The 17,374-nt window shown below is 37.7% G+C and overlaps 1 protein-coding gene across 2 annotated transcripts in view; it reads left to right on the forward strand.

Moving 5' to 3' along the window:
- Positions 1–17,374, forward strand: part of LOC145246772 (sugar phosphate exchanger 3-like) — a 105,411-nt gene that overhangs the window by 33,495 nt on the left and 54,542 nt on the right. For both annotated transcript variants that reach the window (XM_080108555.1, XM_080108556.1), the window contains 2 exons: positions 5,445–5,570; positions 6,133–6,192. In XM_080108555.1, coding sequence (XP_079964681.1) covers positions 5,445–5,570; positions 6,133–6,192 — 186 coding nt within the window. The remainder of the gene's footprint in view (positions 1–5,444; positions 5,571–6,132; positions 6,193–17,374) is intronic.

Here is a 17,374-nt window from a genome sequence, read left to right on the forward strand (position 1 = left end):
TTTCATAATGTTTGGATATGCTCATTACTGTGACATGACAATTAGATACAATTAGTTTTACTTGAAATTCAATTCGATTTTCATTATAACAAATAAGGTTTTAAGGGAGAAAAATTCTGAATCCCTTTACATTTAGCTCTTTTCCCTTTTTATATATTTTATAAAGAGAAAATAGAGAAATGGGTATGGACGGTTTGATGTAATGTTGGAAAAAATAAGAAAAATACACATGACATATACGTTGATCGATATTTAAAAATATTTTACTTTTATTTTTAAATAATGGGTCATCACTTATCAAGGCCTGATCATCTTCACGAGAGAGCCAGAACAATGGTTGAGATGAGGTTATTTAAGATAATTTGATTATCCAAGAAGATGGCACAACAAATATTTTTTACATTAGGCTTGAAGATGACTATGCTGTAGTCAGTTGGGAAGCAGACTTATGTTATCTTTCACAGATGGGGTGTTCTATGCAAAAAACTTTGTTCATGGAAATTTTATTTGAATTTTGGTAAAAAAAAGAAAGGAAAATTCTTTGCTGTAGTTGTAGCTAGGTCCGTTGCTGCTGCGAATGTTTTACAAGGGTTAGCAGGGATTAAAGCTCAGTCGAGCACCTGCCATGAACATAACTTAGAAACAAATATTGTCAGTTTGATTCTTAGCATGAACACATTTTTATTTTTTTAAAGTTTAAACATTCATTTAACATGGTCATGTCATTCTTTCACTCCATAAAATATTTTCTGATGCAATCCATACCTGTATAATAGCCTAATGCATCCTAAGATGGAGTTTTACTGACATATCTGGCAGTGTATCACTCAAAGCCTTCTCTCTTTGACAGAGTACAAAATCAACTTTGCAATCTAGTGGAGATGATCCCTAAAGCCCATTTTCTCACAGAAGAGACATTGTTAGTTTTCCTTTACTTTATCGTCATGTTCATGAAAAGTGCTTGATTGATTTTCAATCTTTTGCCCTCAAAAGTTCTTCATAATAGTTAGAAGTTCTTCATAATAATGCTGAAGACAAGAAAATAAGTGAATTTTCAAATGAAGTTTATTATTATTTCTTCTTCTAAACAAAATGTAGTGAATCAAATGTGAAACAAATGTGAAACAAATGTGGATCAAATGTGAAACAAATGTGAATCAAATGTGAAACAAATGTGGATCAAATGTGAATCAAATGTGAAACAAATGTGAATCAAATGCACAGAATCAATACATTAATACGATAGCGTGTGTGTCATTTTGTGTGTCATTTTGTGTGTCACGCTTACATTTAAACCTTTTGAGTCATTGTTATGACCTTCCATTTCTTGTAATAAATAATTTTACCAAAAATAAGTTTTGGTTTCAGTTTCAATTATAGCTGATGGCACTCAAGTCATCTTTTTTTTTTTATATATAAATAATTTTACCAAAAATTCTTCATAAGTTTTGGTTTTGGTTTTGGTTTCAATTCAAGCTGATGCCCCTAAATCATATGAATATATTTTTTTCATTTTTGAAATCACAGCCTTATAATATATAAGAATTGATAGAAAATTTACTCTATAATAATATATACGAAATCTGCATAAATTAAAATATATTTAAGAGTATTTTACAACCAGACTAAGCTGTACGTCCCTACTAGTAAACCAGTATTATATTAATGACTAGCTGTACCTACTTGGTGTTGCTTGGGATGCAGTGAAGTCATTTTAGTTTTAATTTTTGTTTGCACATTTCTTTAAACTTATACAAAAAAATAAATAAGCAGGTAATGGGGCAACGGACTTATACTAAGTAGATATTAATAAGTCCTTCTCACGTTTAGTTTAGTTTATTTATTTTTTTTCTTTTTTCAATGGAGAGTAGATAATGCATGTGGATGTGTTATTGGCAGCTCCAGTAACTCTCGCTTTTCCTTTTTTGTCCTTCAGTCCTCATTTCCAGTGAATGATTTTTCTGACAAAGGGTGAAGAAAAAGCTGCTTTCCAGGTCGGTAGTACTTTGTAAAGAGTAGCCTGAGATGTCGGAAAATTTTTGTTTCTATGTCTATCCTTGTGGTCATGTCACTAGTAAGGGTGCTAGAGGTAAACGTTTCATCTTGGCTGACGTTATAGTCAGGGACCCGAACCTTGGAATAACCACTAAGGAGGCTGTCCTATCAGCAGGTGCAAAGTACCGGGGCTGCTGTATTGCCATTTGGTGAATGGATTCTGGACAATACAGTAGTTTCTGGTGGGGCTTCTCGATGCCATACTAGTGGGTAATTGTTACGGCTTTACCTTATCATGTGCCACAAAAAAAAAAAATTTCTTGTCTTTTTTCTCTCTTATTTTCTCTCTCTGTCCTGCTCCAACCAAGTCTACCGACCTGCTCCACAAACCCCAAAACCTCAACAATCATGACAAATCTCCAAAAAAGAAACACAAATAAACCTAAAACCCCATCCTCCAACATAGACCCCTACTATCAGGTATCCTTCTCCAACATCAGGGGTCTACGTTCCAACCTCCGAGAGGTTGAAACACAATTACAGGAGACAAAACCGGACATATTCTTTCTAAGTGAAACTGGCATAGGGCCAACCACTTCTCTAGACGAATTCATAATTAAAGGATACTCCAACTTAACATCTAAATCTGACCCCCAAAATCGCCATGGGCATGGAATATGTGACTACATCAAAGATGGCTTTCCATGTGATAGGGATATCTCCAGAGAAGACCCTAATTTACCTTATATCTGCTTCCGTATTGCACTAGCTTACACCACTGCATTTATATTTGCCCTCTATCATCCCCACAGCAGTGGGGTTACTATCTTTAAGAGCATATCTGAGAAAATTGACCACCTCCTGTCTGCTCATCCTTCGGCTAACATTCACATTTGCGGTGACTTCAATGTCCATAATGTGGAATGGCTGACCCACTCAAATAAAACCGATGACGAGGGGAGGTTTTGTCATGATTTTGCCATTGCCTGTGACCTCACTCAGATTGTTCACGAACCCACCCGTATGCCCGATACACCCGGTCAATATGCAAGCCTTCTAGACGTTTTCCTCACAACATCCCCTGAGCTGTGTTCATGTTCCGTTCTATCTCCTCTGGGATCCTCTGACCACTCCGTCATAACAGTTAAAATAAAAATGAAATTTTATAAGTCTTCAGGCGTACCTCTCCACCGTACTGTATATCGATACTCTATGGCTGACTGGGATAGCTTCCGTACATTCATATCTGACCAACCTCTGCATTCCATGTTTAAAAAGGATGTGTCCTCTATTGTATCAGACCTGACGGAATGGTTAATTGTAGGCATAGACCGATTCATACCATATAAAAAATTCCAACAAAAACCTAACAGCCAGCCATGGTTCTCCCCTGAATGTGCTGCTGCCATCATGCTCAGAAATCACTTTTTCCATATTTTTCCATAGCTACCAACGTAATAGATATACTGAGACTAAAGCTGCTTTCAGGACTGCCAACAACCACTGTAAAAGAGTAATAAAACATGCAAGAGAGCTATATGCTCAGTCCGTTAAATCCAAAGTAGCTTAGCTGCGGCTTGGTTCCCACCAGTTCTGGCAAATAGCAAACAGAATCCTGAACAGAAGTGTGCATTCTAACCCAACTATCATCAATGGACCTGAGGTCATCTCGTCAGCATCAGACAAGGCCAAACTATTTGCCAAGAACTTTGCAGCTAATTCTACCCTATGAGACAATGACCATCAACTCCCTGTATTTCCTCCTATAACAGACAACACGCTATGCAACATACAAATATCTGTGCGTGAGGTCGCCAAGCTAATCAAGAACCTTGATTCCAGTAAAGCAACTGGCCCTGACGGCATTCCAGTTATAGTGCTGAAAAAGCTCCAACCAGAACGTGTCCCCATACTTACAAAACTGTTTATGCGTTGCCTTAAGGAGAAGTGCTTCCGAACACCCTGGAAAACCTCATCAGTATGCCCTGTATTTAAAAATTTAGGTGAAAAATCATCTCCCTCTCAGTACAGACCAATAAGTCTCCTGTGTGTCATGAGTAAGTTGTTGGAATCCATATTAAATAAAGAAGTAGTCAACCACCTCAACAGAAACAACCTTCTTAGTGGCATGCAATATGGTTTCCGCTCTGCAAGATCTACAGCAGATGTGCTAACGGTTATATCACATAGGATTAGTGAATCTCTTGACAAAGGTTTCCTTTCCAGGGCAATTGCTCTTGACATATTGAAGGCCTTCGATAAGATATGGCATAAGGGCCTACTTCACAAGATTTCCAGCTACAGTATTACTGGAAATGTTTTCTCAATCATTAAATCATTTCTCTCTGATAGGTTCATAAGAGTAGTGGTTGATGGGCAGAAGTCAGAGGCCCACAGTATTAATGCTGGAGTCCCCCAGGGGTCAATCCTGGGCCCAACTCTCTTCCTGATCTACATCAATGATCTCCCAAAACACCTACTTAAATCATTCGTTGACATCTATGCTGATGACACGACCATCTACGGCAACACATCCAAGGCTGTAAATGACAAAGTTCTCTCTAATTCTCTCTCCTTTGATCTTGAGCACATGGTACAATGGGGGAAGAGGTGGCTGACCACTTTTAATTCATCCAAAACCAAGCTTCTATCTTTACATCATCAACGCTCTGATCCCCATCTGGTATCAATTGAAATGGATGGCTCTCATCTTGGAGAGGCTCCATGTTTTGACAAGCTTCTGGGTTTGACCTTTACTCCTGATCTGAAATGGAACACATACATCAAATCTATTGCCAGGGACGCTGGGAAAATGGTGGGATCCTTCTACCGCTCCAGAAGATATCTCACTACTGATGCAATTCTCTATCTGTATAAAAGCCAAGTACGTGCTGCCACATCTGGTCAGGAGCTGCTAAAAACAGCCTATCCTGCCTTGACAGAGTACAAAATAGACTGTTTCCCACCTGACTACAATTTGGACGTCTTCAAGTCCAACATAAACAAACTCCTGACAAACCGCCCCCTTAAGTAAGACACTCTATCTAACCACCCAGTACTAATAATTACTACAATACTATCTCATTGATTACTGTACATGCAATAACCCTTATCCCTGAGTGGCCTTCAAGCCTTGATAAGTGGTGAATCCCACGTAAAAAAAAAAAATTCCTTTTATATTCTATTCAATTAAAAATATGAGTTATTCTCCTTTGCTGATTTTGATTTTTGGTCATAACAAAAAAATGTTTTCATATTACCAATTGTACGAGTTGGACCACATGATTTAAAAAAAAAAAATTGCATAATCAGAATCCAAGGGATATAACTCTTATCCTTAATTGTATTCGTTTGATCATGTTTTTCTTGTTTGATTTTAAGAAGGGCATTTTAAAAAAAACCTAACAAAGCTAAAATCTTTTTTAAATTAATATTTTTTTTTTTTGTAGGCTCAATGCTGGCCGAACTGTGTGAAAATTCTTGGAGAATGGTTTCCTGATCGTGTACGAAATAGCGTCTTTGGGAGTTTTGGTACCTGTGCTTTTGGAGGTGGAATAATGGGAACAGCTCTCGCAGTAAGATCAGCATCATCAGTTTAATGTGTAGTTTACATATTGGCATATGTTGGACAGCTTTCACTTCCATCAGAAATGTGATAACGCCTTGTGTTCAATGAAATGCCTCGTTTTATATTTACATCTGTATGCACTTTTTTACACATTTTATACAGTCTGAAAAATTTGAACTTGGATATGTTTGGCATTGCCATATCCTCTCTTAGCAGACTGTTTCACAGAGCAGAAACACAAATAGAGAATGCTTTCTTCTGTTGAGATAAAAACAACGATGATACATCTTCTGTGGATATCTGCATATCTTGGCACTGGGGTGAAAAACATCTCTAAAGATAAATTTAAATTCCTATTGATGATGTTGTATGGCTAGAATCAGGTCTCCTCGCATCCTTTGTTGCTCGAGTGTGATAAAATGCCATTGATGTGAGAATTTTGATTTGTCAAGTTAACTGGTCTAGTTGAGACTTGGTGGAGGTCTACACTCTCTGAATGCTTGTGTTTTAACTGTTCCCACTCTATTGGCTGTTATATTGATCGGATTTATCTAATTTTTCTCCTGTAGGTATTTCTTCAGATGAAATATGGATGGAGGGAGGTATATCTACTGCCTTCAACACTTGTGGTAAGTATATTGAAACAGATCACAGATTTCTGTTGAAATTCACATTTTATTATAGAAAGCATATTCTTACTACTGTAAAATCACTTAAATACTTAATGTTTATAAAAGTTTAAGACAAACTACAATAAGGATTTAACTTTTGTATGTGCGTATATGGCATCATCTGCGATTTCATAATGCTTCAATTCATTGTTATTGCAGCAATCATTATCAACACATGATTTACAATCATAAAGTTTTTTGTCATGATTAAGGGTCATTGTAATAAAAAAATAGAAAGTCACAGGATAGGTTTAATGGATTTTGTCTTGTACTAGTGAATTGGCCAATCCATGTTCCGATTCAATCAAAGCTATTGTATTACCTCATCTTTGGAAATATATAAACTTTCTTATATTTCTGACTAGCGGGGGTACCCGGCGTTGCCCGAGTGTTTGTTTCCGGGACGGGGGGGGGGGGTTAAAAAATGTTATGGTAGGTAAGTAGGAAGGATCAAACCCGGAGTCATGAGTAAAAGTAGGAAAATAAAGTGTGAAAAAAAACAAAAAAAAACATCTGCAACGTTAACAGTTCGGCCACCAAGAAAAGTCCATTCCAGTTGTTTAGGAAAAAAAAAAAAAAAAAAAAAAACGACTACGGTAGGTCGGCGCGAACGTGAAAATATAATGTGAATTGTCCAGCACGCTAACCACTACGCCACAGAGCACTGCAGCTTAGTTTAGTGATTTTAAATAACTTCACATGAAAGAACTACGAAGCCAAACCGGTGTTCTCTTCTCAACTGTTCCTTGTGAACGATCCCCAAACGGTGTTAAGTGGTGGCAGGGGGAGAAGGAATTTATTAGAGAGAAAATATTTTACCACTTCCATTGATCTTAACCGATTTTGGCCGTGACTTCTCAGCAGAAAAAGTATAGAAATCTAAGATTATCGAGGAATTTGAGAAATAATAAGCCTATAACACACCTCAGATATTGTTCTGCCATTTGTGCATATTATATTTGCATGAAATATCTTGATTTTTAATCCTATTAAGGTCAAAATCCGACGGGAAAAAATGAGTTAATTTTATTCATATAGAGATAAAATACCAACTTCCAATTATTATTGTATTATCTCATCTTTGGAAATATATAAACTTTCTTATATTTCTGATAAAATACCAACTTCCAATTATTATTGTATTTTTATGCTGGTTTTTATTCTAGAAAATGTTTAAAATTTAGGGTTTAGGCTTAAGAGATCTTAAGAAAATTTGAAATTCAGGGAATCTTCTTGATTGATGCCTAATGATGTGGATCAAATGTAATGCAAATCTGATATTTTTTAATTTTCAAATGGAAGATTGTGTCTAGATTATGACCCCTAACATATTATGACCCCTAAAACCCTTGAAAGAAAATGAGATTTGGAGAATATTTATTAATAAAATTTCACAAAATTTCCTAAGAGCAGATCAAACAAACAAAAATTCTTCACGTTACCCATATTGCTGCCTCACAGCTGTGTTCCAAAATTCATAATAATTGGTTAATTTGTAAGTGCAAATATATAAACATGTCTAACTTTATATATAGAGATTGTGACAATAGTCACAGAAACAAGCAGCCAAAGCTAGTGTGTACGTCACTCAAAATTCGAAACCCGACCGATAGGACACAAAAAGGTGATATATGCTCAAATTCGACCACGTTTTAATTTGCATATGTCGAATTTGAACATATAACCAGCCCATATTTCTTTGATTGGAGAGATTTTTTTTGCTCACTTGGAGTCATTTTGTACCTACTTTGCATGTCAGTGGGAAAAAGAACAATGGATTTTTTTTTTGTACAATTAACTTGCGTGTCAGAGGGAGAAAAGAATGATGGACGTTTTTTTTTATGCCTGAAACAGTATTCAACAGTTAAAAACTTTAATTTAAACACTTCAAGCTATTCTGGCCATTATCATGATGAAAATACAACTAAGCAGCAACATGGTGACAAGAGAGAGACGTAGCATGACAAGAGAGAGACGTAGCATGGCTATTATAATTCAGGGGTGTTCCAAAACTCCAAAAGATGGATGATGTGGCAAGCCTGTTGCCACTGCATATGGACGAGGATGCATTGGCCCTCTACTTAGAAATGAGTAAGATTGATCAATTGGACGTCGAACGGCTAAGATTCAATTAAAGGAAGCATTCACAGATGGTGTGTTCACAGAAAGTCAACCATGGTGAAATGGGTTGGTGAGCAGGTGGACGTGTATGTGAACAATATGAGACGATTGGTTGGACTGGCTGGTTTTGAGGAGTTGAACTAGAACAACTTGCCAAACTGGTGCTTGTCACAGGATTCCCTGATGCCATTTTCATTGAACTCCAGCAGGTACAAAAAATTGAGACCCTAACAATGGGAGACCTAATAGCAAGAGCAAGGGTGTTGACATCAACCAGGGACCAAAGCCTTCATGTGGTTGCAACTGTGAGTCCATCAAATGGTAAATCTGCTGTTCCTACCAGGGATAGCTCTGGCACAGTAGTAAACTGCTTCAAATCTGGCTGCAAGGGTCACAGAGTGAGAAATTGCCGAAGACATCAAACCTGTTGCTACCAATGTGAAAAGGTTGGACACTGGGCGCAGGACTGTTTGGGAAATGAACAAGGGGATGTAGCCCAGATTATGTCCATTCACAGAAACAGTGGACATCCACGAGTGTGACACACTGCTTATTTCAACCAGAGAGTTTGCCTTGCGGCAACAAAAGCAGCAGTCAAATATATATGGAATGCCAATCTATAGATCAAGCGCCAGTTCATTGGGAGAAAAGAATACTGGCAACAGTTGGAAATGGACATTAGACACTATGGTGCTTACCATTTTCTAACTATCACGGATTGTGGGCCATTGTGGTTTTTAATGTGAAGGCAATTAGCATGGCAGGGCGCTGCAACTATAATTCACCAACTGGAAACGGTCTTTTTTTAATGTAGCCCACCTCATGAACTACTGACAGATAACGACACAGCTTTCCGCAGCAAAGAATTCAGAACTTGAGATTTCGCTGTGCATATTCCTCGGCTGGGAACGGCATAGCAGAGCAATGCTATTGCACTGCGAAACGAATTGTGGCTATGATACACTGCTTCATTACCAGAAGCGGTTTACAGATACAATGTGACTCGAAAAGACAAGTCATCTTTGACCTCATCAGCTGATGCCATATACCGATACAAGGTCCGGGTGAAAGGAATTGCTGTTATTCCACCAGTAACAGGCCCTGAGCATAGTGCATACCAACTTGGAGACTGTGAGGGTGAAGACACCAGGGAGTCATCGTACCACGAGATTTAGCCAGGATCGGGTAATTGAGATAATCCACAGTCCATCTTAGTGGATGGGATTCCCAGATATGTGAAGGACCTGTGCCCCCAATACAGTGTACTCTTGTCAGAAGAAGATTCCAACAGCACAACATCCTCAGAGAGCAGGTAAGAAAGTTTGATACTTGATGACAAAACAGACTCAGAAGATAGTCAAGAGGCAGGAGTAGAAGACAAGCGCACCCCCGATGAAGCCCACAGTTCTGAAGAGGCCCCATAATTCCGAAGAAGCACCCGACAAAGACGACCACCGCTGTGTGATCATAAGATCAGGGAAGAGTGTGACACAGAAATAAGTAGCCAAGGGCGGCGTGTGCGATGCTCAAAACTCAAAACCCGGATGATAGGACATGAAAAAGCGATATATGCTCTAATTCGACCGCGTTTTAATTTGCATATGTTGAATTTGAGCATATAAACAGCTTGTATTTCTTTGATTGGAGAGAAGATTTTTTTGCTCACTCGGAGTTATTTTGTACGTACTTCGCATGTCAGTGGGAAAAAGGACGACAGATATTTTTTTTGTGCACAAACCAGTATTTGTCAATTAAAAACTTTAATTTCAACACTTTAGAGATGTTGAATGTTTACCATATTGTCTGACCACTTCTTGTATATGTATTTGTTGCATGAATCAAAAATACAATAACATAAAATACTAAAATAAAACGTAATGACTGTAACTTGTCACTGTCCAAAGACCGTGGGAAGAAAACGGAGACCTCGAAGTCGACGCAAATTATTTTTGGAAGTTAATGTGAAGTAATGCCGAGATCATAGTGAACACTAGCAGCAGCAGAAAAGGGAAAGAGAGGGAATCGGTCAGGATTCGCGTCGAGGGGAGGGAGAAAGAGGAAAGAAAAAGAATCAGTCTGAGTTGGCATTTTTTTCGGCAAAGGAAGGTGATGTTTTCGTTTCTTGGCTCATGGAGTGACAGGCAGAAAAAAACAATGATACCTTAAAAAGAAAAAAACTTTATATGGTTGACTTTGAATTAGCCATGAAGGTTTGTGAATTTCTCTGTTTCTTCACCAAAAAGACTTTTGTGTTATTGCAATACTTTTGTTTGTTTGTTTATTTGTTTTATACAGAAAAAAAGAGGATAAATAAAGCCGATATAAGAGAAAAAACAAATATATATATATATAAACTATATTTCTGCTTTCAACCTCTTCATTTTTTCATACTGAATTTTTTTTCTTTTTTTTTTGCATGCTCACTTCTCACTGTTTTGATTAGAGACTCGGAGAAAATTCGATAGGTGATGAAATTTGCTTACACTTGACTGGATTGGGGACCAGTTGCGTAGCTGTCCCTAGTGGTAAATCCCCTTACCCTTCTTTAAGCCGGGTGCATATAGTAATCCTAAGTCCATGTGCTGATGTTAAAATTACTGCTGTGCATTTAAACCCGGATCAAGGATGTAACAAACTCTATACATTCATAAGAAACACAATGTGAATTTAATCAATGCCGATGTCTTCAACAAAACTGAGATTGACTAATTCTTAGGGAGATTGAACATCCTTGAAGGAGAACATGTCTGTAATTAAATTAGGTTTTATTCATATTAAAAATCAGCTAAGAGTTTTATAATGCAGGCAGAGCATTACTTGAATTCTTGGAAAATAGTATAGTTTAATCTTAGCTATTCTCAAAATATTCAAGGAGCTTCAACTAAAAATTACTGCCGATTTTAGTTTGTCGATAGGGCAAAATTTTATAATTTGAGAAAATACCATAATTTTGAATGATTCTTTGAAAGATAAAGTGTTTATTCAATTAAAGATATACTATGTGGTTTCATGTTAACCGAAAGCAATAATTTTAGCTGTATAAGTTGAGGTGAAATATATTGTTTACTTTATTTATAGTTTCTGACATGAGACAAACCATTTTGTAGATATTGTCAGCGAAATGAACAGTGTAAGAGTCATGATATGTGTGTGTGTTGAAACATCATAGTTTTGGAAAATTTCTGGAAGAATGAAGCTTTTAAAGGAGGCACTGTATTAACAGCGAAGCAGTTTTTATTCCATGCCTCAACAATTCTGAGCATAAAAAGCGCTTCTGAAATTGTGCTGTTTCCTGACTTTCTAGATATGTCCATGTTTGTTAGATTCATGGAGATAAAAAACATGATTTTTGTGGGTGAGATAATTCATAATTTTCTGAATGATTACCAATTGATTTACTGAATGTCAAAAATTCAAAGAAAATCAGGTATTTAACAAATTGCAGGAGAATATTTATTTGGTTGCACATCTCAATCTCATCTGATGGTCCATAATCTTAGCAAGATAGGAATTTCATAATGTGAATCCTAAGTTCAGTCACACCAGAGGTTTCTACAATTTTAAATGAATAGCATAGGAATATCTTGCCAAATGATTTCAGGACAACCTTAGTTGTACCTGCTTTGTCCAACACAAGTCATGTTCACAAGATTTTTTGATGTTAATTTTGTGAAGATAATATGTAAACACTGAACTTTCCCTCTGAAAATAGATTGTGGTACATGTTATATACATCAAGGAACACAAGTTATTTCCCTTGACTAGGATTACTCCCACCATCACCATTACCTGCAACTTCCCACCACACAATCACGCCTCCAATGACCTGGGATAGAAAGGGTAGAATTCCTTAGCGTCATTTGCACGGTGGACGAAGAATCCACACCTCGAAGATGAAACTTTAAGCTACATTTTTATGCTCACTTTTTTAAAGTCAATCAAATCTAACCCTCTTTTTTTGTTTGTGCTCATATCATTCTATGTAGTTTTATTTTATTTTTATTTCTCACACATCTTAACCATTCTTGATTCACTTATTTTAAAACAATTTCCTGACTAATTTCTTTCTTTTTTACCATGTCACATCGAGGTAGTAGTGGTGGGGGGTAAATCCCTATTAGCTTATTTAGATGACAGAAGAACTTTATTTAAGTATGATACTTAATATTAACAGCCATGGTAAGATGCAAGAAAAAAATATATATATATATATAAATAAAGTTTTAAAAATTAAAAAATTAAAAATAAGTGCCCTCCAATTTAACTTTCACTATATTCGTAACTGAAATATGCAGTATCTTAGCTGTGATACTAGGACTATTTTTCCTGAGTGGATGCTATGCCCTGTGCCTGACCTTCTGCCTATAAATACAGAATACGAATTCCGAATCACCATGAACTAGATCTTGTAAATGGAAAAAAACACCTAACGGCTAGCTACGAAATCCCAATATACATTTTACCTCCAAGACAACTACCTCTGTCTATCCTGCATGCGCAAAAAACCTTACCTGAAACTCTAAATCCTAATGGAGATCTGTTATTTGCAAGTTAATAACCCCTGTCTCTTGAACGCTAACAATCTGCTCCTTCCCACCAAACCCCACTTAACTCCTACATTGCACAGCGTTTGTAGTGGAATCTTTAACTTCCAGCCCCTAACCCTCACATGCTAACTGCTTAATCACTAAACATCTATACAATTCTACCTTTTAGACATGCATTGGAGTTCATTCCTATTCCAGTTAGGTACTTAACAGCCAAAGTATGTACTCGGAAGCAAAGTGCACTGCATTACATAACTGTCTCCTCCTAGATAGCTTTGCAACGATTTATACGAAACTGAACCAATACTCCTTGTTATGCTAAATGGCCATGACTCCTACTTGAAAGATGAAATTATCTTCCCTCAATAATAGAAACACACTTTGTACCTTCAACTTTATTCGCATCTACTAAAAACTTACCCATATATCTATTTACCTAATTACACATGACTCAAAACTTAGTTTTATCCGTAATATATTGCACTCGCATCTCAAGCCCTCCTAACTAAAACTCGTAAAAAAATATAATGACAGTACAATCTAAAAATAAGCTTAAACCAAGTTTAGGGTCAAACAAATCCAACATGCCTCCTCCCTTGAGGCTTGCATTCACAAATATCCGTGGGCTTAGAACTAACTTAGCTGATGTTGAAGCATTTCTCTTAACAAATACCCCGGATATCTTAGCACTAAGTGAGACTAACCTACACTCCTCCATCCCCTCTAACTACTTTAACATGACTGAATATCTCCCACTCTTCCGTAAGGACTCTGACAGACACATGCATGGACTTGGAGTTTACATTCGTAATACCCTTCCCCTGACTAGAGAAACAAACCTAGAATCGGATGATCAAGTGTTCTTTAGACTAATCATGCAACACATGTGCTTTAGACTAATCATGCAACACAACATTAGCTACTTTTACTTTCTCTACCGCTCTCCCTCGACCCAAGACTGCACCATAATAAACAAAGTCTCTGACAGCATAGACACAACACTCTCCATCGACACTAGTGCACAAGTACATGTATTTGGTGACTTTAATGTCCATCACAAAAACTGGCTTGGATTCTCTACTTACACAGATGCAACAGGCAGTACAACTCATAGCTTCTCTATATCTCACTCCCTATCACAAATTGTTACTTTTCCAACCCGTTTCCCTGACCAGGAAGAACAACACGCATCACTTTTAGATCTGTTTTTGACCACAGTTCCTGATGATTGTATAACGAATGCCGACAGCCCACTTGGGAACGCTGATCATGCAGTGATAATGGTTGAAATCGCCCTAAACTCTAGAGCCAAAACTGAAGATCAAGTGCTCAAAACAACGAGATATTATAAAAAGGCTGACTGGGAAGCCATCAGAGATCTTATCAGAGATGCCCCATGTGGAAATATTTTTTCTCTTCCTGCTGAAAAGTGTGCAAACGAGACCACTGAATGGTTCAAAACTACAATCGAAGCACATGTTCCCATGCGGAAATTTTATAGCAAGCCCCACTCTCCCCAATGGTTTACTTCAACTTGTGCAACTGCCATTGCTCAATCAGGGGCAACAACTACTGGGGTACTATGTAGGGATTTGGGCAGCAAGATGTCGGTTCACGTTACACTTGAACTTCTGCACATCAGTACAGTTGGGGAAGCAGGGACCTGGAATGGAATTCCAAAGTCTAGCGGTTCTGGGGAAGAAACTATTGGAGTAGAAAGATCTTTTACATCTAGGGATCTCTACAGTGTGGGGGTGGGATTTAGCAGCCTGTCGGGTTTGTCGAGGGTGCTCATGTCGTGGGGGCACAAGTGATTGCAGTTCGTCAGAGCATTCACCACTAAAATACTTGTAGAAAAGGCAGAGAGATGCAACATTTCGTCGATGGGACAGAGGCTGAAGCTTAGAAGCCAGTTCAGGGCCTATCAGGTTTGCGACTCTCTTTTGAACCTTGTCAAGGAGCGAGACCAGCCCAAATGTGACCTCAATACTCCATATATGGGCGAATGGTGGCCTTATAGAGGTACAGGATACTTTCGGGTGTTAGTAGTTGTCTAGCACAGTAGGGAGAGCCCACCTTTCTTGCAGCGGCCCTGGCAATGCCTTCAATGTAATTGTTCTAACTCATGTTTCCTGTGAACGTTAGGCCAAGGAGGTTGAAAGATGTACTCTCAGATAAAGAGTCGCTGGCCATTGCTATAGGTGGTAGAGAAGGTTTCTTGTAATTATTGAATGACACTAGTTTAGTCTTGGCGGCATTGAATGTGACCAACCGTTTTTGTCCCCATTCCACTACAGATTGGAGGTCATCCTCTAGTGTTTCTGCCATTTCTTTAGAAATGTGTTCATTCGTCTTCCTGTCGTGCCTGCCATAGAGTGTAGTGTCATCAGCATATATACCCATCTCAGAGGCAATTTTGTCGGGGAGGTCATTTATGAATATCAGGAACAATAGAGGTCCAAGGATAGAACCCTGGGGCACTCCCGCATTTATATCATATTGTTTAGATGTACGACCGTCGAGGACAACCTGGATTTTTCTCTTATCTAAGAAGGATTTAATTATGTTAAGTATTCTATTAGTGATACCGTATGATCTAATTTTCCTAAGGAGACCCTCATGCCATACCCTGTCAAAAGCCTTAGATATATCTAGAGCTACCGCTCTACCCAGTGAATGGTATATATGTTCAGAGATTACAGTTAGGATGTCTGCTGTGGAACAGGCTTGTCTAAACCCATATTGTTTGTCAGTCAGAAGTTTAGCATCTGTAAGGTGATGGACTAGAGCATGGTTAATTAAGGTCTCAAATATTTTGGCAAAAAGTGGGAGGAAGCTAATGGGGTGATAATTTGATGGGTCAGTCCTTTCGCCAGAATTCTTGAATACTGGTACAACAGAAGCAGTTTTCCAACAGCCTGGAAAGCAAGCTTCATTAAGGCACTTGTTGTAGAGTTTGGAGAGAACTGGAGCTACTTCGGCTGAGCACTTTTTTAATAGCACAGCTGGGATGAGATCGGGTCCACATGCTTTTGAAGTGTCAAGGTTTTTTATGATAGCATGTACCTGATCAAGGGTGATTTTCAGATCATCTAGCGAGGCATCTGTCCGCATAGGAAAGTCAGGTACGGGGTGGTTGGAAGGGTCCAGGGTGGAGTTTGAGGCAAACCGACTGGCAAGCATGTTAGCCTTGTCGGTTGCTGAGGAGACAACCTCGTGATTGTTGGTTAGTGGGGGAATTGTTGATTGCCCATTATTTACTACACTGTTGTAGATTTTCCAGAAGTCTCGATTTCCTAGTTTTTGTGCTTCAACGCGTTTTTTAGTGGTTTCCGTAAATTCTCTCTTAGCTGTCGTTATTTCTTTCTTAACGTTATTTCTAGCTTCTATATACTTCAATCTGTTTGAACTGGACTTATGTCAGTTAAATCTGCGGTATGCATGCTGCTTTTGAGCAATGGCAGTTGCACAAGTTGAAGTAAACCATTGGGGAGCAATACCAATACCAGCAAATATTTACAACACAATAAAACCTAAATCTAAATTAATGAAAACAACGATAACACTTACTGCATATAATAGTACAAAAATTCGTATAATAGGAAGCTGTATAATACAGCTACAAAACAAAGACATAAAAATAAATAGCAGATAATAATGCAAATGCAGTAATTAATGCAAACACAGCGGAAAATCTGGGATTGGTGAAAAGAATATATTCGATAAATAAGACTGATATAGAAGCCCTAATAGGAAGACACAAAGATTGCTTTGGTGACATCGGAAAATTACCAGTCATTCACCACATAACTATAAACGCAGATATAAAACTCGTTATAAATCCCCCAAGAAATATCCCATTTGGCATGAAGCCAAAATTAAAAAAGGAACTTGAGAAAATGATAAAAATGGGAATAATAAAACCCACTGAAGAACCTCTAATGCACCATGAACGAAAGTTGTGACAGACATTTTTTATTCATACAATAAAGCATATGTAGTAATAATAGACTACACAACGAGATACTTTGATATCCACAAACTTGATGAGTGTAAATCACACACAGTGATCAATAAAATAAAAAAGACTTTCGCAAAATTTGGTTTTCCACAAATTGTGATCAGCGACAATGGACCTGAGTTCACATCATCAGAATTTAAACAATTGTTTGCTAAAGATTGGGATTTCAAACACATCACGACAAGTCCAAACTATTTACAATCCAATGGACTAGTAGAAAGAAATATACAAACTATAAAAAGGACACTAATAAAGTCATATAAAAGCAACCAAGACCCATATTTAGCAATGTTAGCACAATGGACATTCCCATTAAAAGATAAATCGTTGTCACGAACCCAACAACTAACGAAAAGAACGCTTAGGACAAACCTTCCTAACATCATACATAAAAAAGCAATGAAAAGGCATGAAGTAGATAAAAAGTCTAAAAAACTACCAACACTAAGCA

This window comes from Euprymna scolopes, chromosome 24, assembly GCF_053919585.1.
Source record: "Euprymna scolopes isolate OS-2025 chromosome 24, ASM5391958v1, whole genome shotgun sequence".
Taxonomy (NCBI): domain Eukaryota; kingdom Metazoa; phylum Mollusca; class Cephalopoda; order Sepiida; family Sepiolidae; genus Euprymna; species Euprymna scolopes.